General features: G+C 40.5%; 1 protein-coding gene across 1 annotated transcript in view; it reads left to right on the top strand.

Annotated features, from left to right (window-relative positions):
• PALLD (palladin, cytoskeletal associated protein) overlaps window positions 1–19516 on the top strand; it is a 318926-nt gene that overhangs the window by 82569 nt on the left and 216841 nt on the right. The window contains exon 9 of the mRNA XM_023554972.2: window positions 752–1094. Within this exon, the coding sequence (XP_023410740.2) occupies window positions 752–1094 (343 nt within the window). The remainder of the gene's footprint in view (window positions 1–751; window positions 1095–19516) is intronic.

The raw sequence follows: 19516 nt of genomic DNA, 5'->3' as shown, positions 1-19516 counted from the left end.
TCATCTGGGGTAACTCGGCCGCTGGCCAAACATAATAAATACTTTGGAGCTTTCCATTTTCTTCAATAAGCATTTTTGAGTGCATGCCAGGGACTCTACTCAGCCGTGGGCAAGATGAGGGATACAAAGAAGACATGATCTCAAGATAATTTCAGTCTATTGAGGGTAACAAGTAAAAAAAATCTCTTTTGCACTGAATCACAGTGGTGGCAATCATCTGACATGAAAAAAAGTTTTCTACAGGATCATGAGATACTCTACTTAGATTCAGAGATTTACCTTCCTTAGCTTTAAAGTAGAGTGAATATCCACTGCCCACTCCCTAAAACCTTTATAAATTGAACCAAGATCAGTAAGGCACAAGTACAATAGAATTTTCAGTTGGATCCATGGACTAAAACGTGAGAGGGCAAAGCATTATTAATTGATACTGTTTGTGTTGTCTTTTTTTTTTTTTAACCAAGTTCTATCTCTAGCTCTTGTCTGAAATTTGTCAATGAAGCAGAAGCTGGCTCCCCCATATGTGTGCCCAATCAGAAAGTGAAGCAGGTAGCAGTCGCTCAAAACAAGCTCGGAAGAACCAAACCCTCCAGCTGGCTTTGCTATGGCATCAAATGAGAGCGGTGTAGCCACCTCTTCTTTAGCAATTTAACGGGGCACAAGGGATTTTCAGAAGATCTACTACAGTGTGAAAATAACTTGTTGAACTAGCAGCATCTTATTATTTTTCCCTTCCTTTCCCCTTCCCTAGCCAACACTGAAAACTGTGGCTATGACTCAATGGGAGAATCCAACAGTGATCACTTCCAACACTTTCCACCTCCCCCTCCAATCTTGGAAACAAGTTCCTTTGAGTTGGCTTCAAAGAAATCATCTGAGATCCAGCAGGTGAAAAGCCCTGAGTTAGGACTTAGCATGGCAGCCCTTCAAATGCAATTCAATTCTGCTGAGAGGGAAACTAATGGAGTCCATCCCAGCCATGGAGTAAATGGACTGATTAACGGCAAAGCTAACAGTAATAAATCTCTTCCAACACCAGCTGTCCTGCTTTCACCCACTAAGGAGCCACCACCTCTGCTTGCCAAACCAAAACTGTGAGTATTTTTGCATGGTTTTATAATACTTTCCATACCCCTGCTAAATTTCCTCTCTGGTCAGAGAAAACGTTTTGCCTGGACTCCACAAGGTGACAAGTTGCCCCAACTGTGGGCAAATTGTTCTTGGCTGATGTGATCTTGCTGCCAGTGGGGTTCTTCAAAAATATAAGAGATATTTAAAAATAAAGAAGGCAAATGGGAAGCTTAGTCAAACCTGCCCTTTGCTAAACATAATAGCCACTTACAGCTGTGGAGAAATCTGGGAGTGGTGTGACATTGCAATGTACAGCCAGGATGTGACCACTCCCCAGAGGTGAGGGGAAAGGGACCCACTTTGAGCCTAGAGCGTTTACAGCAGTTTTAAAATTAAGCATCAGGAAGGCGATCTGCTATAGATACACATGGGGAAACTAAGAACAGAGGCTGGAAACCCAGTGTACAGAACCTGGGGAGGAGAATGAAACCAGAGATAATCAGGCTTCTCGAGAAAAGCCCCCTTCACAAGAGAACCTACTTGGCTTTGGAATTCCATGGAACTGCGTATTTCCATGAATACTACCTTCACATTTGATTCCCATTATTTTCTTAGGATGATAAACCTTGCATGGGCTGTTTCTATTGGCACCATACAGCAGAGAGTTGTTATGAATGGAGCCATTACAATGTCAGAGAGAGACGGGAATAAATTAACTCAAAAGGTCCTATCACAGCATAACAGACCTTGAATTACTGCCCTAATGGAGGTCAGTGGAAATTTAAGAGTCATATAGAATACATATACACCCTGTGAGGTCACATTTCCATGGCAATGAATTCTCGAGGATCTAGGAAAGCCCCTGATATTTTCCCACGATGTCTGGATGTTTTCAATCTGGGGCAGGAAGGATTTCTTTAGGATAGGAGTTATTCTTTGTGTCCCTGGTCCAGAACAGCCTGCTCTCTTTTCTCTGCTATCAGCTAATTCATTAAAACATTGGAATGTTTAGGATATTCACATTAGAATAATATCTTACATTTGTTCATCCCTTCAGTGTTTCCGAAGTGACTTTGTGAGCACTATTAGACTAAACAAATAACATAGCCCAGAGAACAGCTTCCTTAAATTAACAGATGGGTAGACAATTTTACAAAAAATCGTTTTCCGGCCAATCTTAGGTTGCAGTCTGAAAAATTTTTCGATTACTCCCCTGCCCTGACTTTTGTGTTCCATTCCCAGCTCTTTTCTCTGACCATAGGGCTCCTATGTTTGAGTACAGTGTGGTGAAAGCTGCTGGTTGGACGTTTAATACCTGTGTTTGCGCTCCATTGAGAGGCTGCACAGGTAAAAGGAGCTCGAAAATGGCGCCTTTAAAGAGATTTGTGCTCCTTCCCACTTGTCCATAAAGTTAATTGCCCCTGCTGACTTCTTTCATCTTTGCATTTTGAATATGTACTTGCAGTTTTTTTTTTTCTTAATGAAGGGACCCGCTCTCCTAAGGGAAGAAAAGGCCAGTGTGTTTAACCACTAGGATTTGACTGTCTCCTGATTAAGTGAGGTGTATCTACCATAATAGCCGTCATAAATTGGGTATAAATTACAGGAGAACAAACTTTAGGAGCTGTTAAAAGGCATTTACAGCCCTTCTTATCACAGGAGTTTCAACTGCTCTTCAGCCTTTAGCTCTGCTTCACAGCCATGTTAGTGTATGTGATGGTGGCTGGGGTGTGTCTACTGAAGACAGACAAACCAGTTTTGTGGATATTAAGGGGATGAGTAGCTTAAGCACAGGCTTGAAGAATGACATCACGATTTGTTTATCAGTCAGATTTTTCAGTATAAAGAAGTTGCAGGAGGAAATGAACTTTTGTATTTAAGATCCATATAAAGGGGTCACTCCCCCTCATGAGAACATTTCGGGAAAGGTGGGGCAGAGCACCTAAACACAAAACCTGGCAGCTGAGAAACAACATTTGTCTGTGACCAGGTTTTAACACTTTCTTGCCCCCAAATCTTTATGTCTTCCAATATACCCGTAGAGCATCACTTAATGAATTTAAGAGTGTATAACGACCTGCCATTTACTAGGTATAAAACAATATGTGATGACACTTAAATATGTATCTATATTACCTTTTTAAAACATTTTCTTATGACTTATAATATTGATTGGCTTCTGTTTTACATACAAAATACTTACTTGATGTGACAATTGGAACAACCCAGAAAGGTTAACCCTGTCCCCTTCCCCTCCTCTAACCAACTGTCTTAAGGCAGTCAATGCTATTGGTTTGGTGTGAGGTTTCTTCCCTCCCTCTCTGTTATCACAGCCTTTGCTGATAGAGGAATGCTATTGAATGGCATCTGCAAATAATTTCAAATGGCATCTAAGCTATTGATAATTAATGGCTACGGGTATAGTAGCCCCCTTCCCCCCTTATCTGAGGTTTCGATTTCCTTGGTTTCAGTTACTTGAGGTCAACTGCAGTTTGAAAATATTAAATGACCAGGGAGCATGATGAAATCTCACGCCGTCCTGCTCCATCATTCACATAGTCGTATTACAGCATATTGTTTATAACTGCCCTATTTTATTATTAGTTATTGTGTTTAATCTATTACTGTGCCTAATTTATAAATGAAACTTTATCATAGGTATGTATGTATAGGACAAATCATAGTATATACAGGGTTCCATACTATCCAAGTTTTCAGGCTTCCATGGGGGGTCTTGGAATGTATCTCCCGTGGATAAGGGGGAACGACTATAACTGCCAGGAGAAATTCTTACGCACATCTATATATTCCTTTTCATACATTTGGCAAAACTCAATGAGATTTTAGGTTTTTTCAGTTTGCCTCTTGGTTCGCAGTGAAAAACAATGGTTTAACCTTTTTTCATCAGCCTATGATTTTATTCCCTTTTGTAAGGAGGGGCTTCTATTTTGGGGCTTTGTGGCATTTCATACATTGTTTGTAATCAAACTAATAGGAAACAGTTAGAAGAGAGCAAATAGTAGGAATTAAAATATTTACTCCGTGGATAAATTAACCCGAAAATGGCATTTGAACTGTCAGATTTCTGAAAAAAGTCATTTTCCAAAGAAAATCTCATTGCATTTTCTCTCAAATAGCTTTACTAGCGATCAAGGAAAGAAAAGACAGAAATGTCATAAACTCTCTTCTCTAACAAGGTTCAGCTGCATCCTCTATTATCCAGCAGGATCCTAAACAAGAGATTGTAACCAACCCAGTCCTGCAGCTGAGACCATCGGACCTGTCATGGGGCTGAGTTTCCTGGCTCAGTGTTATGGAGGCATCAACTGCGATTTCTTCATCTCCTTTACCTTTGTCTTTATCATCTTCTCTCTGACACTTTCCCTCATGGAAAGGCTGTTGTCATGTGTAGTTGAGTCAATTCCAACTTATGGTGACCTCATAAGACAGAGTAGAACCACCCCATAGGGTTTTCTTGGCTGTAATCTTTGTGGAAGCGGATCGTCAGGTCTTTTTCCCATGTTGCTGCTGGCTGGGTTTAAACCACCAACCTTTTGGTTAGCAGCCCAGTGCTTAACCAGTGCTCCACCAGGGCTTCTTAAGTAAAGGCTAAACAAGATGGAATGTAGGCCATTCGATAAGTGCTAGATGTGCCATGCACTGGATTTGTGGACCACCCTACCATTAGTGGTGGGGACCACAAAATGCAGTTAGACACTGCCCAAGAACAAACTAATACTCGGAAGTTATTTGTGTTACTCAGTGTCTGACACTCATAATCTGTGACACTACAAAGATATGAAGTGACGCATTGACCAAAGCATACTTTTGGTCAAGGGAGGAAGCATAAACCTAACTTGTTAGCTATTTGCTATATTCTTTTCCTGGTTCTGAGTGTGCTAAACAAGTCTGTTGCCACTCTCTCTTTCCTAATGATGCCTGAAGATCTAAAATAAATGTAGGGCTTAATACATTAATCAGATAGGAAATCTCTGTTCCTCCGTATTTGTATCAAAGCACAGTTGTTCAAATGCGTGGATATGAGTGGAATCCCCAGAATCCCTCAAGGGAAATTTGTGATTGCCAAATTCAGTAGGGGAATATGCAAAGCATATCGGAAAGCATGTTTCTCCACTGGGCTCACCTCCTAAATTAAACCAAACAATAGAGAAATAACAATATGCTCTTTTTAAACCCCACTTATTTCTTCCTCTTTTTTATTCTTTCCCTATCTTGTGGGAGGGAGATAAAATGGAAATCTGTGGAAGAAGAAGAAAGATGGGAAATCAAAAGGGAGACTACTGAAGGTTGAAACAATGGACCATCCTTGTACCCGGAAGCAGGACAGGTCAGCAGATAAAATTATGCTCATCTGTCACCTTGGTGCCAAAAATACATACACTGCCATAAAAGGCCCTTCTTTTTGACTGGGAAAATGATAATGAATTGTTAAAAAAAAAAAAGATTCACATATAGAGTAACAGCTAAGCTAGGCATGGATTTAACTCTATTTGTTCCTGTTACTGCTTTCTCTTTTCCCAGCACCTAACGAAAAAAACAAGATCATTCTTTTCTATCATAAAAGAGTAAAATGATTTTAGGCTCAATCTGCCTTTTCAGAATAATTGCATTTCACTACCCTTGCTTCTCTTTCTCCTTTCACTCTTACCCTTAGGTACCGAATTATCTCTGCAAACCTTTGCTCAAGAAGGATAAACTCATTCATAGTAAGCTACTATGGGTTTTATATGTCATCTCAGACCAATTCTGGCCTGAGAAAGCGAAGCTGTATCTTCACCATAATAAGCAGTAATGACCACCATAGATGAGTGAAGTGTCCTCTCACTGCATGTGTGGGAATGAGAGGTGATGCATTTGAGACAGAAGAGAAGGAAATAGCAAGCCTGTATCACTGTCTTTATCGGTGACTTGACCATCTTGGGCATTCTACATTTGGGAGTTCCTTACAGGTACACCCAAAAATCCTAGACTCAGATTTAAGTACAAGCTGTTCTCTTGTCTGGAATGTTCTACTTCCCATGGCTGGCTTCTTCTTGTCCTTCAGATCTCAGCTTAATGTCACCACCTTCCCTGATCACCTAATCTAAAGCATCCACCCAGCCATTCTTCAATGAAGCATCCTTTTTTTTAACAATTGCATAGCACATAATTATTTCTGCCAGTTTCTTATTTACATGTATATTGATTTGTGTATTGCTTTTCTCCTACTCTTTTTTTTTTTTCTTTTTTTTTTTTTTTTTCTCCTACTCTAAGCACCTTGAGAGCAGGAACCTTGACTCTCTTTTTCATTGCTTTTTCACCAGGCCCTAAAATACTAAACCAAGCCAAACCAGTTGCAGCTGAGTCAAATCCAACTCATAGAATAAATAACACATGCTCAGAAATACTTTTCTCAAAAAAATGCAGCAAGGGCAAGTCAAAAATAAAAAGAGAAAAACCTCCCACCCTTACAGCAATCCCGTTTGCTCAAACTTAACCTTTGCCTAAATATACCATATTGTTGTTGTTAGCAGCTCCAACTCATGGCAACCTTATGTATAACAGACTGAAACGTTGCCTGGTCCTGTTCCGTTTTCATGATCATTGGTATATTTGTGTTTATTGTATCAGCTACTGTGTCAATCCATCTCATTAAGGGTTTCCCTCATTTTCATTGGCCCTCTATTTTACCAAACATAATGTCCTTTCCAAGCAATTGGTCTTTCCATTAGCAAGCAGAAGTCTCACCATCCTCGCTGTTCTAAGGAGCATTCTGGTCATAGAACTTCTATTTTCAAACCCCACCAATTCTGAAGTTTTCCACTTTACGATACCTTTCCAACTAACATCATTACTGTTATAAACTAAATGACTATGAAGAATTAAATAGGAATCACAGGAGATAGAATTAAATTAGAAAAGTTTGTTCATGTTACTTAGTTTGGGAGCCCTTTCAGCTCCTTCCTCATTTCTTCTGCCTTCTCATTTGATTAACATCTGACTTCAAAAAGTCATGGAGAAAATGAGATCTTGGGAAGGACTCGGAGGACATTTTCACTCTCTAGTACATACTTGCAGCGTCTGCTGGCCAGAATATAATCAAACTGCTATTTCAAGGTGTGTATATTTGACATGTTAACACCTCCATCAGATGCCAGACTTCTGATGAAGGGCTGAGAGCTTCTGTGTTACTCCCTTCCTGTCCTGTTGATCTTGGACTGCTGCTCGAACGCTAATGTGTGGCTTGGTCAGTATGACTTAGAAACGTCAGCATTTTTCCATTCTTTAACCTTTACTAGTTAGGGTTCAAGATCTCACTACATTCCTGTTTGACATTAGAACAGATTCAATCCTAGACTCCATTCTACCGAAGTCTTACTTGATAAGAGTTTTAAAAAAAAAAAAACACACACACACACACACACAGAAGGCAGAGAGGAGGTAAGCAAAACAGTTTGGGGCAAAATAAGTAACCAAAAGTCAAGGATATGTAATCACCAAGCAATTTTGAGGAAGTACTTAAATGTATATGTTGTTGTTAGGTGTTGTCAAGTCAATTTTGACTCATAGCAAAGCCATGTGACAAAGTAGAACTGCCCCATAGGGTTTTCTAGGCTATTATCTTAATGGAAGCAGATCGCAGGTCTTTCCCCCCATGGAGCCACTGAATGGGTTTGAACCGGCAACCTTTAGGTTAGCAGCTGAGTGCTTAACCGTTGTGCCACCAGGCCTCCTTAAATGTACATAAATGTATTGAAAAATCGAGCAAGATTTTCATTCACTCGCTACTAACTGATCATCCGCAGTTGGTGATGAAGACACAAAGTATTACCTCTGAATAATCTGTAACGTGGTGGCGGCTAAGATCATACTGGCAAGAACACACACATACACGCAACACCCCACACATCCTTAAATACTGCACAAATGTTGTGGAAGAACAGCCAATCCATAAATTAGATCCAGTGCAACTGAAAGGACTTCTCTTCCAAATCGGATGTTTGGATGATAATCCATTCTGCTTTTGATTCCGTAGCTTTAATCGGCATCAGCTTCCATTTCTGGTTAAGTGATTTATCGGTATCTGCTAAGTCTTTTTTTGCTAAGTCTAGTTAGATAATAAAGCTGTTTATTAACAGTGAAATTGCAAAGTATGGAACCTTCGAAGTCCTATTAGGACAAAACCAAAAAAAAAAAAAAAAAATAGGCCAGAAAGTAGCTTTGCCAACTTATTATTATAAAATTACCTTCACACATACATACATACATACAGTCTGTCTCTCATTCACTCACCAAACATATTGGAAGATGATAAATAAGTAACGGAGGAACAGTCATGGTCCTAATTCTGAAGACTCCTTGACTGTGCAGATGTGGACTCTTCATAAATATAACGTGATGATGACTTCGCCTTAACAGTGTTGGTATTGGATCACTTTGAAAACAAACCCTCCCTGAAATGGAAAGTCCAATCAAGGAACTTCCTGAAGTAGGAAACGTTTAACTAAGGAATAACATTTTGATGTGTTCTTCCTCCTGATATTTTCATGTAAATATTGGCCCTGATACAATGTCACATTCTTAGGCATTAGGATAATATTGCTTTGCTATGCTAGTTTCTGGGTGAACATAATGTTTTAGTTACATTTTCAGAAGAAATATGAGTTCTTATTTTTATGGTTAGGACTGTTATTTGCTATCTAAAATATAGTTGGAAATAATTACAGATAACCTATATATATTTGAAGTAGTACCCAGTCATTCACAGAAATACCATATATCCATCTCAAATATTAGGTATCCCTGGTGGTACAATGGTTAAGTGTTTGGCTGCTAACCAAAAGGTCAGCAGTTTGAATTCACCAACTGTTCCTTGGAAACCCTATGGGGCAGTTCTACTCTGTCCAAGAGGGTCACTGTGAGTTGGAATTGACTTTACGGCAACGGCTTTGGTTTTGGTTTACATGAAGTTATCGATAATGATACAATATTTCTTCAACATTTCCATCTTACCTTGTTTAAGTGTCTATGGGAACTCCTTTGGTAATTACAAAGTAGGTGAAAAAGTAGTCCCTGCAGGGTAGGGGGAGAAAGCCAGCTCAGAGATAAGACGGAGTCACATCAGAAAAATATGTTCAGAGACAATGCTATGAAATGATGCCAAAATGTCAACTATACAGTGTTAAGTAATAAATACAAGATGCAAAATGATATATGCATTTTAAGCTCAATTTTATGAAAGAATAAATAATACACTTTAACCAACTAAAATGTTTATTATACATTAAAATTAATGCACCAAAATGCCAACAATGGTTCATTGAATGGTGGAATTTTGAGCATATCATATTTTCTTACTATTTCATTTTTTCCAAATTTTCTACCATCAAATTTATTACTTTTATAATTATAAAATTTTTTTTTTTAATAAGTGCTTTAGATTCTGTTTCCTCTATCCTTCTTCCTTCATTCAACTTCAACTCATTATACTCTTCATCACTTATCTTTTTGCTAAATGACAGTGACCAAGTTCAACTTCCGGCACAGCTGGAATCAGAATGACCTGGTACAGAATGCTCCCATCTCCTCTCTTGTATCTTGACTCTTAGATGCCAATGACCTCAGGATTCCATCTGGATTTTTAGAACATGTCCTAGAAAGCCCTCCACAGAAAATGTCCTATACTCCAAAATGCCTTTCTCCTCCACAAATACTTTCTTATGATAACCTCCCCCCCCCAAAAAAAAAACACAAAAACTCCCATTCCTTCAATTGCACATCTCAGGTCTTAAGTGGTACGACTAAGTTAATTTACCCACTTAATTTAAAGACCAATATTTAGTGTATAAGCCATGCAAGACATTCCACAGAACGTAGGATGAAAACCTTTTCCACAGAAAGAGTGGTGAGTGAGAAAAGATACAGCAAAGGAAAATTGAGATTCCAATTCAACTAACATCATTTTTGTCAGGAAAGTATGTGATAAGGGCATCTGCCAGAAGGAAGGATAGTTGTGGTAACTATGGGATTCAGAAGAGCTTTTTGGCTGAGAACTATGAGAAATGATAAGGAATACCAAGAAAGGAATGTGTATATTTCCTAGCAACAGTGAGAGCCCATTTGAAATTAGAGTGAAAACCCATGTTAGTCTCAGCAAGCATGGTTCAGTGACTTAATGTCAGCTATGATCAGCACTCTGGAGGTAGAAACGGAGGACACGTAAAGTTGGAGAGACTGGCACAGTGGGAATTCTAGAATACTTAATATAATCGTCTTTGAGAACGTATCATTGAAATCAACATCCCAGTTGTGTAGGGTCAGAAAGGCAAGCAGATTAGTTTATATGAGGGCTTAAAGGGAAAAGAGAAAGAGCTCAGGAAAATGTAAGGAGTCAAGAAGACAGAAGTTACATCGATAGCGAAAATGACCCAAAGGCAATGTGAGGTAGGAAAATATGCAAAAGGTATCGTACCTATGATCAAAGAACAGATTCTGCAAGTTCAAAGTCTTAAGAAGGAAGTCCTTCCAAGTGATATAGGAATTTGAGATGTCTGTATTTGAGTGGCTAGCCTGGGTCACGGAAGTAGAGGAAGCAGTCAAGGAATCATTGAGTCAAGATGTTAGAAGGAACATTAATATGGATGGCAGCCAAAGGTAATGACAGGAAACCAAATGCTAAAGAGTAAAGGCATTGAGGAAAGTGAGGAAATGGCCAAGGCTGATGATGACAAGCAAGGAAGAGTGAGTAGAATGAGTATAGGTGGAGCATATAGACTTCAAAAGAGGCACAGATGCTCAGTGATGATGGCAAAACTCTTCTAAGAGTAGCTTTGGGCAACAGGGAGCATGCAGAATGCTCCTTGCTCAGGGAAGAGTGTGGTGAGATTAGTCACATCACCAGGAAAAGCCAGATTTTAATTAAGACAAAAAACATGTCCAAAGAAAAAGTTTGAAGAAGCAGAGATATTGGTTAAAAGCAGTTTAGGATTCCCCCAGGCAATGGAGAAAACAAACGAGCCAACAAAAATCAGTTGTCGTCAAGTGGATTCCAACTCACGGCATCCCATGTGCGTCAGAGTAGAACTGTGATCCACAGGGTTTTCAGTGGGTGATTTTTCAGAGGTAAATCACTGGGCCTTTCTTCCACGGCACCTCTGGAGGGACTCAAACCTCTAGCCTGTCAGTTAGCAGCTGAGTGCATAAACCATTTGCATCAACCAGGGCAGTGGAAGTGATCTAGAATGGGACTCCAGGGGAGAACTGGAGAAGGAAGAAAAAGAATATGAGAGTTGTAAGGCAGAGATCTGCACCTGAGGAAGTACGGGTGGAGAATAAGAACATCATCCCGGGGATCACTTGCTGTTAGTTCATGAAGAGTGACTGAGATTGTAGTTGGAAGCCAATCGAGTCATTTGTAGTACAATTGAGACTTCTTTTTATTAAAATTTAGCCCCTTATTCATTTCAATTACATTTGAGCACTATGATATGCTTTGTGTTACTAACCTCTTCAATCCAAGTAAGACCTTGATTTGGGTTTTGTCTGGGCAAGCCTATATCCTGTATTTGGATATTGTAAGACTATCGTTTGCAACTAATGAGTATCTAACCCATATTTATTGAATTTCCTTTAGTGTCTAAAACCTTTTCTACTAGAGAATTTATTCCTGTCTACTGCTGCAGGCTGAAATAGATGCAGTTACCAGTTTCTTACCACTGATTTATTATTTCTGTGAGTGTGTAAGTTTTTTAATTCAAACTAATACATCATATAATGGTGAAAACATTACAAACCCGGAGGTTTATTTTGGTTGGTGTCTGTTACATGTGTAAAAGCAGCCTGTTCATTTGCTCAGCAAACCTAAGAATGGCTATTTCCTTATTTGACTAAAGTTATGATTACACAAACCTTGTGGATAACAGTGGAATCAGTGTCTCTTTTCGAAAACCTTTTCCATATGTAGCAAGGAATTAGATATTCTTTCATTTGACTTTAAGAATAGTGCACATATTAAACTAATTGGCTAAAATATGTAGATTTTCATGGAACAAGCTGGCTGGATAAATTGCATGTAGAGTTGGGCACACCCTGGAAATTGATTCACTATTCAAAATCAAACACATGGCCGTCGAGTCAACTCTGACTCATAGCGACCCTACGGGACAGAGTAGAACTGCACCATAGGGTTTCCAAGGAGCAGCTGGTAGGTTCAAACTGCCGAGCTTTTGGTTAGCAGTCAATCTCTTAATCACTGGGCCACCAGGGCTCACTCTTCAGAAGGAAAGTATAAATTAATACATTTAGAGCCTCAGACTTGGCTGTTGGAGTCTACAGATTCGTGCCTTCTGCCTCTGGACCTGCAGGTTCTCCACTAGAACCAGACCAGCTCTCGTCTTTACCGAGGATGCTTTGAAGATGCCACTACCAGTGCCAGGTACATAGGGTTGTCAATGGCTGATTATTTTGGGAGTACATTGCCAGACCTTTCTTCCAAGGTCCCTCTGGGTAGATTTGAACCTCCAGCCTTACAGTTAGCAGTCAAGCATGTTAACCCACTTGCACCACTCAGAGACTCCATTGACTATAAAGGTTTCTGATGATGCTCAGAGGAAAAGCCTTAGTAGGTAATGCATTTATTTAATATTTGTGTCTACGTCCTCACTGTGTTTTGCAGCAGCTCGCAACTCGCAGCTCCCAGCTCTACCCCATCTAAACTCTGAAAATGTGTTTGCCCTATCTGTGCCCTTCTCCACTTTACAACGTTCTTTAGGCCTATTTCTTTATTGGAATGTGATGACGTATGTATCCACAGTAGGTAACATTTGTGGCACGCCAGCTGTGAGCCTCCTGGTAAGAGGCTAGTAAAACAATTGAATGACAACATACTATCCAAATATTTTTACTTTACCAAGTGTTTGGAGGAGCCGTGGTGGTACAGTGGTTAAGAGCTGTGGTGAGCTACAGCTGCAAACCAAAGATTTGGCTTTGAATCGACTCAACAGCAATGGGTTTGGTTTTGGTATTTATGTATATGGAGCCCTGCTGGTGCAGTGGTTAAGAGGCAGTTTAAATCCACCAGCCGCTCCTTGGAAACCCTCTGGGGGCAATTCTATCCAGTTCTATTGGGTGGTTATGACAGAATCTACTCGACAGCAACGGGTATATAGACAGGAAGGAACCCTGGTGGTGCAGTGGTTAAGTACTCTGCTGCTAGCTGCAAGGTCAGTGTTTGGAATCTTCCAGCCACTCCTCAGTAGAAAGGTGTGACAGCCTGCTTCTGTAAAGATTTCTGCCTTGGAAACCCTATGGGGCAGTTCTACTGTGTCCTACAGTGTTGGTATGAGTCAAAATTGACTAGATGGCAATGGGTTTGATTTTTTTTTTTTTTTTATTTTATATATGTCAGGAACCAAAAAGAATAGGTGCAGAGACCTAGAATTCTTTTTGCTCGGGGGAATTTATAAATAGGTCAAATATGGGTAATTATACGCCTCAGCTACAATTTCCAACTTGCTGCTTTCCTGGTAATTGCCATTAAAATGAAGGTTGTGAAAGATTTCTGGAAAGACCACAAATATTTTCTTGTCCTCGTTTCTCTGTTTGTTGAAATATTTCATATGCCATCTGGTTTCAGGGATGTATCATTATGCTCAATAATGTCTGTAGGGAAAAAAAAATTTAAATAAAAAAAAAAAAAGCCCTAAAAAGTGGCCTGAGTACAACGCAGTGCAGAATAAAAATGCCTTTTGTTCTCTGCTGTTTCGAAATTAGAGTTTGTCACTTGGATTTCCAAATTGTTGTAGCCACGTGGGTAAATTCTTGTTCCAGAGGACTGTGTTCCTATATCTAGTACCTTCCTTTCCTTCCTAGCTGTTGCTTTCTTCAGGTGCCATCCCCTAAATCTAAAAGTAAAATGGTCACATTTATTCTTCCTCTGTCACAAAGCAATTTTACACCTACAAAACAAAAAAAACCTGTTGCCATCAAGCCAATTCCTACTCATAGCGACCCTATAGGACAGAGTAGAACTGTCCCATAGAGTTTCCAAGGAGCACCTGGTGGATTTGAACTGCTGACGTTTTGGTTAGCAGCCGTAGCACTTAACCACTATGCCACCAGGGCTTCCTTTACACCTGAGACAAGGATTATTCTCAAGGGAGCATGCTAGGATAACAGCCAGAGGTTTGCTTCGTATTTGTTGTAATTATTCTGCCTTTCTAAAGAAGCCTTACATTTGGTTTTTGTCACTCTTAAAACTTTCTGATACTAAACAGCTGCCTGACTGGAGAGAAATATATATAAATATGTATTTTTTTCAAACCAAAAATTGGCGGAGGGGTTTCTAAAAGCAATTAGGTGGGCCTTGAACGTCCCACTACTTGAAAAATTGATTTACACTGAGGACCATTACCCCCTTTCACCAGGCTATCAGCTAGAGAGTAATTTGCATCGTGTTATTTTGCATTCTAACAAAGGGCCAACAGCTGTCTTTGTAAAGGGAACTTCTATTTTCCAGTCTTGGCGAGAGTAGTGAGTGATGTAAATATGTGTCAGAATTGGAAGTGAAATGGGATGAGGAAGGTACCTATTTTAAATTTTTCCTAAGCTCTTGGCCCTTTTAATCAAGACAAAGGAGGACGCCAGCTGAAACTGACTCTAGACTTTTGCCTGATGCTACATCACAGAGCAACTCTTCTGCTTTTGCTTTGAATCTGATGCTGCGTCTCACCTGCTGTTATCTTGGAGTACATGGAATGCTGGCAAGCAATTACGCAAACCTCGATCTGGACCCACCTCAGCCACAAACATCTAAGGCTAGATTTGGGTGGACTGAGGAGGGTGGGAAGGGTTCATGCCAGTCCATGCTGGCCAGGAGGGGTCAAAGACATCTGCCAATGTTCTTGGAACGTTCTTGGGAGGCTATTGCACAAGATGGCACTCGGGGACTGAGCAAGAGAAGGGGGCTAGCATTCATCATTTAGTAGGTACTTTTATGCAATTCTCTATTCCCGTTTTCCAGCCTCTTCTCTTACCTCTTCAGTTCTGTGCTGGGTGTTTCTGCATCTGAAACCTTTCTGGCTCTAGATCTCCATAGAGTGAGTCTCCTGTTGCTTAAACGGGTGGAGGAGGAATGGCTACAAGGAATGGGAATGAAGCTCGCCATCCTCCTACAAACTTTCAACCAGTACTCTTGGATTCAAGAGGACAAATCACATGCAGAGTTGAGCCAAAAACCAAAACCAAACCCAGTGCCGTCGAGTCGATTCCGACTCATAGCGACCCTATAGGACAGGGTAGAAGTGCCCTATAGAGTTTCCAAGGAGTGCCTGGCGGATTCGAACTGCCAACCCTATGGGTAGCGGCCGTAGCACTTAACCACTATGCCGCCAGGGTTTTCCAGAGTTGAGCATACCCTGGAAATTGCTTCACTATTCAAAACCAAAAACCAAACCAAACCCCTTGCCGTTGAGTCGATTCCGACTCATAGTGACCTTATAGGACAAAGTAAAACTGCCCCATAGAGTTTCCAAGGAGTGCCTAGTGAACTTGAACTGCCAGCCTTTGGTTAGCAGCCATAGCACTTAACCACTACGCCATCAGGCTTTCTCACTATTCAAAAGGAAACTATAAATTAATTGCAATCAGAGCCTCAAATTTTGCTGTTGGAGTCTACCAGATTCATGCCCAATTCTGCTCTCTCCCACCTTCATGGGAATCCAGTGATCAAGGTTTCTGATACTCAAGTTAGTGAGTGTCCTTGATTGCTTCACCCTCTGTAGGCATTTCTGCATTCTTCTCCTGCTGAGTCAACTCATTTGACAACTCAACTATCCATTTTCTCTTCTAATGGACTTTCAGCGTCTCATTCCTTTACTCTCATTTTTAAGAGTTTAAAGAAGGAACCAAAGCAAACACATACATTCAAACCACCATGTTTAAGTAGATGTCAGTGTATGAATTTGGAGATCTTTTTCTTAAAAAATTAATTTTTACTGAGCTTAAAGTGAAAGTTTACAAATCAGGTCAGCCTCTCATACAAAAATTTATATACACCTTGCCATACACTCCTAATTGCTCTCCCTCCAATGAGACAGCACAGTTCTTCCCTCCACTCTCTCTCCTCGTGTCCATTCGAGTAACTTCTGACCCCCTTTGCCCTCTCATCCCCCCTCAAGACAGGAGATGCCAACATAGTCTCATGTGTCCACTTGATTGAAGAAGCTCGTTCTTCACCAGTATCATTTTCCATCCCCCATTCCAGTCCAATCCCTGTCTGAAGAGTTGGCTTTGGGAATGGTTCCTGTTTTGGGCTAACAGAAGGTCTGGTGACCATGGCCTCCGGGGTCCCTCCAGTCCCAGTCTGACCATTAAGTCTGGTCTTTTTACGAGAATCTGGGGTCTGCATCGCACTGCTCTCCTGCTCCCTCAGGGTTTCTCTGTTGAGTTCCCTGTCAGGGCAGTCATCAGTTGTGGCCAGGCACCATCGAGTTCTTCTGGTCTCAGGCTGATGTAGTCTCTGGTTCATGCAGCCCTTTCTGTCTCTTAGGCTCATAATTACCTTGTGTCTTTGGTGTTCTTCATTCTTCCTAGCTCCAGGTGGGTTGAGACCAATTGATGCATTTTCGATGGCCGCTTGCCAGCCTTTAAGACACCAGATGCCACTCTCCAAAGTGGGATGCAGAAAGTTTTCTTAGTAGATTTTATTGTTGCAATTGACTTAGATGTCCCCTGAAACCATGGTCCTCAAACCCCCCGCCCCTGCTATGCTGGCCTTCAAAGTGTTCAGTTTATTCAGGAAACTTCTTTGCTTATGGTTTACTCCAGTTGTGTTGACCTCTCCTGTATTGTGTATTGTCTTTCCCTTCACCTCAAGTAAAACTTATCTACTATCTAATTTTTTTTAATTAGTGAATACCCCTCTCCCTCCCTCCCCCCGCTCATAACCATCAAAGAATATTTTCTTCTCTGTTTAAACGGTTTCTCCAGTTTTTATAATGGTGGTCTTATACAATATTTATCCTTTTGCAATTGACTAATTTCACTCAGCATAATGTCTTCCAGATTTTGGAGACCTTTTTATTATTGTTATTATTGTGGTAAGAATATACATAAGAAAGCATTTGCCAATTCAGTAATTTGTACATGCATAATTCAGTGACATTGGTTACAGTCTTCATGTTGTGCAACCATTGTGGTGATCATTTTTAAAAGAGGGTTCTTTCTAGCCTAATAAGGCAGTATAAAACACAGAACCTTCACCACTCCCAGCAAGTGACCGTAGGGAAGCTACTGAGTGCCCTGTATCTCAGTTTCTTCATCAGTAAAATGGAAATGAAGATAGCACCTCCTAGGTTTGCACAGCCAGTTAACATAACTGCTGTCAATAAGTTGTACACCTGCAACAAAGGTGAACTGGTAAAAGTTGTGTGATAGACATGTTTACAATAACAACAGAAAAAACAAAGTTGCTGCTGAGGTTGCTTACGTACAAATACCTCACAGGATTTTGTTCCTTGGTTTGGAGGTTTAGGGTTATGGTTGCATGGGATATTCCAGTTAATTGACCTGCTAACATGCTCAGTGCTCCTGTTCTACTTCCTAGTCCATTGTGTAGTGCCTAAGGTCTTAAAAGCTTGCAAATGGCCATGCAAGGTACAACAATTGGTCTGGAGCAGCAGAGGTAGAAGGAGAATCAGGAACAGGAGGAGGAAATGCAATGTGTGGCTAATTGCCTCCATGAGCTACTGCCTCCTTTACCATGAGACCGGAAGAACTAGATGGTGCCTGGCTACCACTCTTGAATGCAGGGTGAAAATGCAGACCAGAATTGCAAATTCTCCAGGTTTTCAGGAACCATGGAGGCTGAATGAACCTCTGAAACTACTACCCTGAGATAATCTTTAAACCTTAAACTAAAAATATCCCCCAAAGTCTTTTCAAAAACAAACAATAGTTTAACTTAACTAGTATAGAATGTGTGTCTTGAGCATTGAGCTTTTTTGAGATCTATCTATATGGGATCAAATTGACAACAGCAACTTAAAAGGTTAGACAGAAAATTTAGGAGGCAGTAAGTTTATGTTAATGAGGGAAAAATAACTCAGCAAAGGAGGGTGAGAATGGTTGCCACCTAGAAGCGTATAATTAATGTCACTGAATTGTACATGTAAAAGTTGTTTTATTGGAATATGTTCTGCTGTGTATATTCTCAACAACAAAAATAATTTATAAAAATATCAAAAAAAAAAAAAAGATAGCACCTACTTCATGGGACAGTGGTTAAATAAAATGACATGCTAGCACAGGGCATGCCACAGGGCAAGTAGTCAATTGATACGGCGTAGCGGTTAAGAGCTCAGGCTGCTCATCAAAAGGTCGGCCATTCGAATCCACTAGCTGCTCCTTGGAAACCAAATGGGGCAGTCCTACTTTGTCCCATGGGGTCGCTATAAGTCAGAATCAACTCGACAGGATACAACAACATCGTTGCTTTTGTTACTATTAAGAGAATGTTAACAATGAACCCTTTTGTTACTTGACCATACATAATAGTTTCTGAAATAAGCAACCTGCAGACTTACAGAAGGCTACAAATAAATCTATATGGTGCTCCTTTTGCTTCCTCCACCTGAAAAAAGTGATGGGGAAAAAAATGCTAATAGAAGATCACCGGCCAACTAAGAGAATTTTTTTGTTCTCATTCAAAGCACCCTAGAGTTCCTGGAAATTGCACGCATGAATTCTAGTGAGCTGAATATCAGAAATGGGGATAGTGCTGATGGCAGGATACAGGTGTGGGCTACAAAAGACTGATAGACAACTAGGTCATTTGTGCCAACTTAGATATTAAGTCATGCAGCAACAGTGTTACCAGACCACTAGAGAGAGCATTTTGTGAGACATGTCACACATTGATGACTAAAGGCTGAAAATTAATACTTGCTTCTCAGGCTTTCTGCTTTGAAATGCTGGAACCCTCCAGGCATTTTGTTTTAACAACCGAATGAGAAGTCATTAGGGAGATGTTTCAGAATTCACTGGGGCCTATCTACATCTCATCCTGTGATAAAGAAGTGTGCAAAGTAAATATGCCTGGGTCTTCCGTCCAAGTGTGTGGCATCAGAGAAATTTCTGTTGCACGGTATCATATGTACAAAGAATTGTCGAGGAACTTCTGACATTTTTCTTGTCTGTTCTCTGGAAACTGCCATTCCTTCTTTTTCTTTCCCTATGTTGCCTTGGGCATCCCTGTATGGCACAAATGGCTAAGCGCTCGCCTGCTAACAGAAAAGTTGGCAGTGTGATTTCCCCAGAGGTGCCTTGGGAGAATAGCATGACTGATCTACTTCCAAAATAATCAGCCTTTGAAAATTCTATAGGGCACGGTTCTACCCTGATACACGTGAAGTGACCCTGAGTCAGAATCGCCCCCAAGCCAGCTGGT

Source organism: Loxodonta africana, chromosome 21 (genome assembly GCF_030014295.1).
Source record: "Loxodonta africana isolate mLoxAfr1 chromosome 21, mLoxAfr1.hap2, whole genome shotgun sequence".
Lineage (NCBI taxonomy): Eukaryota > Metazoa > Chordata > Mammalia > Proboscidea > Elephantidae > Loxodonta > Loxodonta africana.
The sequence above is the reverse complement of the archived record's forward strand: the minus strand, read 5'-3'. Positions and strand labels throughout refer to the sequence as shown.